This window comes from Porites lutea, chromosome 2, assembly GCF_958299795.1.
Source record: "Porites lutea chromosome 2, jaPorLute2.1, whole genome shotgun sequence".
NCBI lineage: Eukaryota > Metazoa > Cnidaria > Anthozoa > Scleractinia > Poritidae > Porites > Porites lutea.
Window position 1 is genome coordinate 46771092 of NC_133202.1, and position 8880 is coordinate 46779971.

An 8880-nucleotide genomic window follows, 5' to 3' on the forward strand; every position below is an offset into this window, starting at 1 on the left:
TTATACATCTGAGCAGAAGTACGCGTTTTGGTGCGGCCATTCGATTCATACGCGAGAAAAAAGGGCGAGAGAAGAGAGTGATTTCTAAAGTGCATGGGTCACTTTATAGGTTTGGCAAGAGGCCCATAGGCAGCGAGCTCATCCCGGTTCCGGTATCACAAAGTGCCGGAATAGACGTATGTCTAACCCGCTGGATAGGAAGCTAGTCCATCACAGGGTTACCCTTCAGCTGTTCGTCACCTGCACCTATTTTTATGTCAGGGTGAAAGGAGACAATATAGTGGAGCAAACTTTCGTGACAAAGGACTGAACATCACGACGGCAAGGCTTCAACCTGGAGTAACGTGTAGATTCAAAGTTCGAAGTGTCTGTGTACAGACCGCCCGCCACCCTCCTGAAGATCTACTTGCCATTATTACAAAAAGAGATATCGCTCCAAGAAAAGTTAGACTCTCTTCTTCGATATGTATTTAATGTGGTTTTAGTGCAATAAATTTCGTAATATCGCGAATTTTCGTTTGGGGGGAGGGGGTAAGGGGGGTCTGTACACAGGCTAGAGGGGTTCTGCCATCAGACCTCTAATACATGTGTCTATACGGTTTTATTTATAACAATAGAACGGAAAAGGGAAAAACTTTTTCCGACGAATGCAAAAGAAGGGCCTGTAGTCTCAGCGAAAATAGTGGTCACGTGGTCCCACCTAACATGATTCTATATAATCTGTTGCTACAGGAGCCATAATCGGGTTAGGAGACCGTAACTGGAGACCTTTTCTAGTAATGGAGTGGCCCCATGGAAATAGCCAAATGCGCTATTTTTGCCCTTTCCTCTTACTGCTGGCCCATTACAGCTTCGCGAGGTTTTTGTGATAAACGTATTTCTAGTAAAAACGTTTTATTGCTGGTTTTCAGTGTCACGCCATTCAAAATAGATCAAAATAAAAACCAAAACCGTTCAATAGATAAAGTCCAGAATCTGGGAAATGAAAGGAGGTACATATACAAAGACCCTCGCCAAGATTCAGGTCAGAAGAATATTTCGTATACGAGATATCCGAAGAAATGTTTTACCCAAACTTATAGAGATTTGTATGGAGACGCCATGCTGGTGCTCACCTGGATGAGCTCCAACATGGCGGACGGAAACTAACAGAAACATCTGTTACCGAGTTTTGCTAAAAAAGCGTGAATTCATTCTTCGAGAAACTCATAAACATTAAATCAATACTTTTCTAATACACGAACTGTTTAAATAGCAAATTTTCCTGAAATAAGTCATTTTTTTAACCTACATGACAGCTCTCTTGGCTGTCATGTAAATGCCGCGTCACGCAAAAGCTTAGAAATTCAAGCGTACTCTATCACAAAACCAAGAACCCTTTTGAAGCGAAAATTTGTGTGAAAATTAGTTTTCAGCTGCTCTAATGCATCGTGAAAGTAAAATCCCTGTAGGATCGATATTTTTTTAGTTTGAATTTTAGTGACGTCATGTGAAAACCAACATTCTTCCACTGTGCATGCATAATTGCCTATCGAGATATGAAGCACTTGGAAAGTTCAGAGAGCACTCAAATTAAGGCTATGGTCAAATGGCACCGGACCGGCTGAAGCATTTGACCGGCCACTTCGTTCACACGGGACTGTTCAATATTTTCACTCTGTTTACACGGAAACTTGACCGGCTACACGTCCAATTTTGAGTACCGTCAAGGTGGTTCCGTCAGAACGGAACGCCTAAACGCACAAATTGTCAAGTGAACCGGTTGAACATTTCTCTGGTGCCGTTTGAACGTTCCTTAAGTCGCACAACGATCACCCATCTCCTGAAATTCCACACGAAAGCCGAAAAAAATTCGCAGGCTCCCGTGCCAGTTTGTGACGTTGAGGGTGGCGCAATTGGTTCTAAAAATAGCACATTTGGCTATTTCGATGGAACTGCGTGGACTCCGCGCTTGCGGTCTCCTACGCCGATTATGGTTCCTGGTTGCTGACCATATAAACAAAAGTGGGAAAGGAGTTTGAAATTGCTTCAGGAATAATTTCAAGCCTCACCTCCATAATGAGGCCACGTTTCGAAAACAGTGGGCTCGCTGAGCATATTAACAGTCAAAGAAGCTGCCATCACACTGGCAAATCGTCTCCAGGCGTCTGATGAAACATTGCTACCGTCTGCGTATTCAGAGATTCCTTTAATCATGATCCACTCAATGTCTAGAGCATGTGAGGCTGCGTAAAGGCCTAAAAATAGAGCAAGTGGGATAAAAGAAAATATAGGCTCGTAAGAACTGGATAACCTTGATATAGTGGTTCCATATTAAGCAGGTTTGCTGACTACATTTAGCTTTTGTCTGAGATGTGTTTGGCAAATTACATTTGGCTTAATAAGAATTAAAACTAGACACGAGCATACAATTCCAAGGTAAAGTTTAGAAAGTTCTCCTCTTTTGTAAAACTTAAAGGGGCTGTGTCACGGCAGTCCATTTCATTTTGTTTAATTTTGCCTATTACTCGCCCTCAATCGCTATGGAACTTAAAGTAAGCAAAGACATTTCATGTAAATGAGAAAATCAGAAATTCGAGATAAACAAATATGTCTCCTGAGCATTATTTTTGAAGTTGCAAACAGCAGGGATAAACTTTGAAAAACTGTTAGGCTGAACAGTTTTCAAAAACCCTAATTTTAATCCGTTTCAATCTTCTTCAGTTTTGCCCATCCGTGGCATCTGTTGTATCCGTTGTGTTATTTAAACCCTCCTTTAACGTTTTAAGCAGTTATTTTTGTTTCTCTTGATCAGGCATTTTGTAATTACCTAATATGGCTGAATTTCGTGACACAGCTCCTTTAAAAGTAGGCCAGAAGACTACGAGCACCATTGTGAAACGTTGGTGTAAATCTAGAGGTCGATAAACGATTTTTTAGTAGTATTTCTTCAAAATTACCTTCTCCTTCCATTTCTATTGCAACAGCGTTTTGGAATCGCTTTCTGAGCTGGGCACATCGTTCTTGGCTTTTGACTTCCTCAGGCCCACTCAGAAATACCCCATCGCGGTCTACCTTCACGCGTAATTCATCTGGATTTTGTAGAGGTGCTTCCCAGCCGTCATCAACACATTTTATGAGGTCCGCAAGATGCTTTTTGGGAGGCACACTGTGACCTAGTTCCTCAATATCACCATTCTTCCCGACTTTGATGGGTGCGTATGTTGTTAGCTTTGCTGAAACTACCACATCTCCTAATTTGGCTTTTTCGCGGTTTAGACTTGCGCAGTACCCCACGTTGATAACAGCTTTTGGCCTTAAGACAGCAACGGCATTTTGAACAGCAACAGTGGAGCCTCCAGGGCCGGTCGAGCCCCCACTGCATTTCATCAAGGCAATTTTTAGCTTTGACTCTTCATCTTCACCAATATCCCCGAAGAACACAAATCCAAGACTTTTGTGATAACTCTTAAAGAATTCAGGGTTCAGGAATGAAAGGCAACTTAAAAACTCGCACTCGTTCACTGTCAGCAACAGAAAGTCTATCGGGAGCTCTATATTCTTCCAAGGTACACTCTTGTTTTTAATTCCCTTTGTCTCGAGTAGAACACGAGTGATCTCTGGTGGACTTTGTTGTCCGGTCATGACGACTCAATTCACCTGTCAAAGGAATTAACAAGGCAGCAATAAACGTTTTCTCTCTCATAAAATTAAGGAGAAAAACAATCTACGTGTTTTCATCCATTACTATACGTTTAAGTTTGGAAGAAATTCATTAAGATCATGATATTTCACTTCAAATTGTCAAGGAGCCATAGCTTTAACTCCCTTTCACTTACGGCTTTACTTGGTAATACAAATTTTCATGGAAACATCGGTTTGGACTGTAATTTTAGATTTATATTTAAGGCTTTTTATTTAGCACAATCGGGCAAAGCCATTCCTTTAAGGCCCCCGGGGTACTCCCTTATATGGCCTATACGGGGATTTGCCGCTGGACAGGGTATAGTCCTTGTCCTCTCTTTGTTAGGGTATGTAATTTCTTAACAGGGCCCGTGGAGGAGGAGGGGCCAGGAAGGGACTTATCTCCTCTTTTTGGCGAAATAATAATAATAACAATTTCCTTAAGTTCTTCGCTAAATTAGTTTTTTGATACCAGACTAAGGATACAGTTTTCGCGCAACAAGGATGTACGTGATAATCAAGTTATCTGTTTCTTGCAGCTACTAATTTCATTATACAGCTATTACAGTGAAACCCCTATTAAGCGGACCCCCAATTAAGCGGACACTAATCCAGTTCCCGAAATTAACGTCTTATATTTCCCTTTATAACGAACCCCTATTCAGCGGATACCCCTATTAAGCGGACGCGGGCACTGAAATAAATTTCTATAGTTAAAAACCTCTATTAAGCAGACACCGGACTGAATTGACAATACTGAGTAGTACTGGATTACGTCCATGAAATACGTACTGTAGTCGATTATTAAAGATAAATCAATGCATTTAGCTGTCAAAAACTGTAAATTAGGCCAATATCAAGCCGTATGATTGTCATCCGCGATCAAAGTCCACCTCAAAGTCTTGCACAAATCAAAGTACAGCACAGCTTCCTTATCAACATAGAACTTTATCACAGTACAGAGTAACCGTTGAATGTTAATCGTTAACAAACATTGCGCAATTTTTAAAACTTCTATTAAGCGGTCACCCTCTATAAAGCGCCCCCCCTGCCCCACCTTGGGTAGGTCCTGAAGGTGTCCGCTTAATAGAGGTTTCACTGTAATTTTATCATCATGATTAGGTAGATATTTGAAGCAGCAGATCAGGCTTAGCACGGCACATTGCTAAAAACATATACAATTCAGCCTGCAATCCGGTAAATAAACAGAGGCACTTGACTTGATCTAAACTTATGAGCAAAGAATCGGAATGCTGGCCTTGGAAAGCCCAAAAAGAGCGACATCAATTTCATGCTGTTTCTCGAAAAAAAGGGAAAACGCACTGCATTCAACTTTTTGGCTAGAGCATCAAAAAGTACTTTGCTACACAAATTCTGTTGATTGTAGCGTTCTTATATTGCTAGATCCATATGAAAGAGCTTAGAACCCTTCGTACCACTCCCCCACCCACCTCTTTACGTACTTGAATCTAGCAGCCCATCGCACTTGAGAAACTGCTGTGTGGGCCCTGCTTAACAGACTGTCTTGATTGTAAACAATATATTGCCTGCACGATTCAGGAGTTTATTCGCTCAAGGAAATTTGTTTGTACTCCAATTATACAAAAGCAATGACTAAAATGTAAATTTGTTCAATAGAGAGGAGAAGTGTGACGTCACGTTACCATGGTAGCAAAATTTCTGGATGACAACAACAGGGAGTTCTTGCAATGGCGACCGCAAGCAGCAAAAAAAACAATATGTTTAGATTGGCAGACAAAAATCTTTGCACGTGCATCACGCATTTTGGACAATTCTTTTCACGTGCCCCCTTTGTGGAGTAGCTGAGCACAACACAAAAATTTTGCTTTTCTTTTTGTAAACTTACATATGGTCCTTTCGGATTTAACCCAGAAAATTTCGCCAACATTTGACAAATAAATGAAATTAAAAATAAGATCAATGAAGTTTGAAACAGTGCGAATCTACCTTTTAAGTGACGTTTTGCTACCATGGGAATGTGACGTAACGACTTCTCCTCTCTATTACAATTGCCAATAAAAGTCTTTACAACATGCAAGACCGCTTGCATTTTGTCCTTTGTCCTAAACATGGTAATAAAGTTGAGGTTGTTGCCCAAAGCAGGGTATGGATTTCGGGATTTTTTAGTCCACAACAGGCCAGGGTCAGGGTTTCAAACCCTCAGCGGCTCACCTATACCCAAATATTGGTCAATTATCCCCTGGCCTTTAAAGGGGCTATGGCATGAGGATATTGTTATTTAGGTCATTTCTGTGGATTACTGCTGAGAACATACAAAAAATGATCCTGGACAGTTTTGAAGAAAAATCAAACAAATTTCATCAGGGAGCAGGCAGCCATGATATTTTGGTGATTTTTGCAGGCACAGCATAAGTCTTAATCCAGCCCCTTGTCATCTATGGCAACAGACAACAGGAAAGAGTTTCTATACCTAAATATAATATTGCCTTAAATATCAAACTGGACCATTACTTTTGGAATTCAGTTGGTGCCAAGACACGTTTTAAGACAGAATCCACCAGGAAATTGAATAATTATAATTTTCAGTGGACAAAAACCTTGTACCAGAATAATGTAAAGCATACTGCATTCTTTTTAATATTTTTCAAGGGTTAAAGATCTAATTAGTCATCTGTAAACTAGTAACACCAAAGAAAATTTATTATGGGAACCCAAGAAAATGAATGTCAGATTTCCCAAAATTACCTCTTACACATGAAATTTTCGGAATTTTGCCTATGTTTTCACAATTCTTGTGAAATTGGACGTTCATTCTCTCAGACTCCCATGAGAAATTGTCTTTGGTGTTATTACAGATGACTAATTACATCTTTAGTGAATGCAATAATAATAATAATAATAATAATAATAATGTAATATTCAAATTATTCTGGTACAAGGTTTTTGCTCACTGAAAATTAAAATTATTCAATTTACTGGTGGATTCTGTCTTAATTTTTTAAAAAGATTGCAAATAGTGTAAAAAAGCAGGATATAGCCCCTTATGTATAAACATATTTAACATATTATTTTTTTATTTTTTTTATGAAGGCGGAAGATACAGTGGAAACTCGATATAAATTTTATAAAAACAAACCTCGATCAGCGCAAAGAAGTCCTCAGTAAAACGATTTTCTTTACCCCCATAATAGTAAAACATATGGAACAGAACGTCGATATAACGAAACCTCGTTATAGCGAACAATTTTTGCCAGTCCCTTGGCCCTTCGTTTTTCGAGGTTCCGCTGTATAAACACAACCTTTAATGGCGACAAGAAAAATTCAGGATCGCCGACTTGCGGACATTCCGCGTCTGTGATCTCACTGTATTCAGCACATAAATAATAGAAACGGCTAAACTGAGGTAATGTTTTTGGTTTTATAGATATTTTGAGCAAGAGGTAAAGGAAAAGCATGTAGATAAGCGTGGTATTGTCGACTACGGTATTTCTTCCTGTTTGTACGATGGATCGTTTCAGGCATAGAGCGTCAATAAAGTGTATCAAAGGGAGCTATAAGTAACAGTTAATTACCTCAAAAGATGTAAGATCAAATGATATACCTTTTGTCCCAGTTTATGGCGTCTTAGAATTGGATTGTTAGGGAAGAGCTAAGATTAGTTACCTTGTTGATGTTTAATGATCGCGTGACAACAAGCTTTATACTCGCCTGAGTCTGCGGCGCGGCTTTACTCGTACGAGCCTCAGTCAGTCCTCCACCCGGGGGGGGGGGGGGGGGGTAGTCCTCCAGCTTCCTCCGCTTATGGATTGGCAAAAAAAAAAGCTGAAGAAACTTCCTCGCTAAAGAAGAAAGCGAAAAGAAGAATCACTTAGATATTTCTTATCATCAAAAAAATGTCGATGAATCAAAGGAACATGAAGGGAAAGTCCCAGGGAAAAATCCCTTCTCGGATGAATGGCTACGTACTTCCCGGAATTCATAAATTATAGCGAGATCCATCACGAATACATACCACGGGCGCTTCTCGAGCTTCCCGGTCTTCTTGGTTTTCAAAATTGCGTCAACCCCAGACGAGGTTGATCATTTGATTATTGTGTAATGTTGTTTCTTCATTAAATTTGAACTGTTTTGAACTCAGATTTATTATTTTCATCTTGATCCCAGTTGTGGACACAAGCGTATCCGGTACAAAGTACAAAGTGTAACCGTAGCGACAAGCCTCGGATAATTTTGGATAACAAACGGATAACAGACCCAAGAAAGCCTTTCAACAGTCAAAATTTGCCTTTATGGCGAACACTGAGGCACAAAGTACAACAAGAAATTGCAGAAATAGATAGATAGATAGAACCTTTATTAAAGTGTCATAATTTAGCCCCAAAATAGGGCTTGATGCTTGGGGAAACTAAATAAACTATTGTACAGTTCCAGATATCAGGCCTTCCTAAGGGGCTAGGGGAGAGGAGATTTTAGATGGGGTAGGGGGGAGGGGGAGAAGAGAAAGGAAGGCGTTTCTCTCCTTCAGCTCTCTCCCTTTTTCCATCTTTCCCCCTTCCCCCCCGAAACGCCTGATACTCAGGCTACAGAAGATGTCAATATCGCGCCCTCCCCCCCCCCCCGGCGACGGAGGGGGGAGGGGTCCAAAGGGAGGCAACCTTCGAGGGGGTGGGGGTGTCTTATTGAAAGTTTTTTGCGGGGGTTCCGAGTAAGATTCGTGAGTTGTGAAAAACCAGCAGCTGCTCCGCTAAGCAAGCAGTCAGTTATTTTACTGTTAACACTCTTTTGATTCCTTCGTTGATTTTTTATTTACGATCGGCTGAATCATCGAATCGGAATGATGAATAAACTTCCGGTTATTTAGCTGTTGCTGTATTATACAAGTGTTGTTCAACGTACTAATGTTGTTGGGTTCTAGGAAAGACAAGTAAAGAAACCCCACTCGGGGACTAGGTGTTTAGTTTGAATCTAAAAGGTTCTTTTACAGATGGCATCATTTGTGTCGTGTAAGGTATCACCTCCATGTTTCTCAGTGCCTTGCCGTTAATCATTAACTGACAAAGACCTTTACAGGTCTTTACAAGGTAAAATTGAGATTATTAGACGCTGTAGTAACATGAATCAAAGGATTTTCCTCTTTCTTTATCGCAGGAACAATCATCTTTCGCATAGTAGTACAGTGCAACAGCATTTTTGCCCGGGGGGGACTCCCCATATGAAAGGGGTGGGGATGTTCGT

At 40.5% G+C, this 8880-nt stretch overlaps 1 protein-coding gene across 3 annotated transcripts in view; it reads right to left on the reverse strand.

The window, feature by feature from the left end:
* The window catches only part of LOC140928833 (death domain-containing ATP nucleosidase-like), a 43051-nt gene that overhangs the window by 6650 nt on the left and 27521 nt on the right, over window positions 1–8880 (reverse strand). Inside the window, exons 1-3 of one of the 3 annotated variants that reach the window (XM_073378628.1) lie at window positions 7218–7331; window positions 2940–3639; window positions 2052–2237 (exon numbers count right to left, since the gene is read on the reverse strand). In XM_073378628.1, the coding sequence (XP_073234729.1) occupies window positions 2052–2237; window positions 2940–3624 (871 nt within the window). In that variant the 5' untranslated portion in view covers window positions 3625–3639; window positions 7218–7331. Of the gene's footprint in view, window positions 1–2051; window positions 2238–2939; window positions 3640–7217; window positions 7332–8880 lie in introns of those variants that run through there. The other 2 variants (XM_073378627.1, XM_073378626.1) reach the window with 2 other exon arrangements.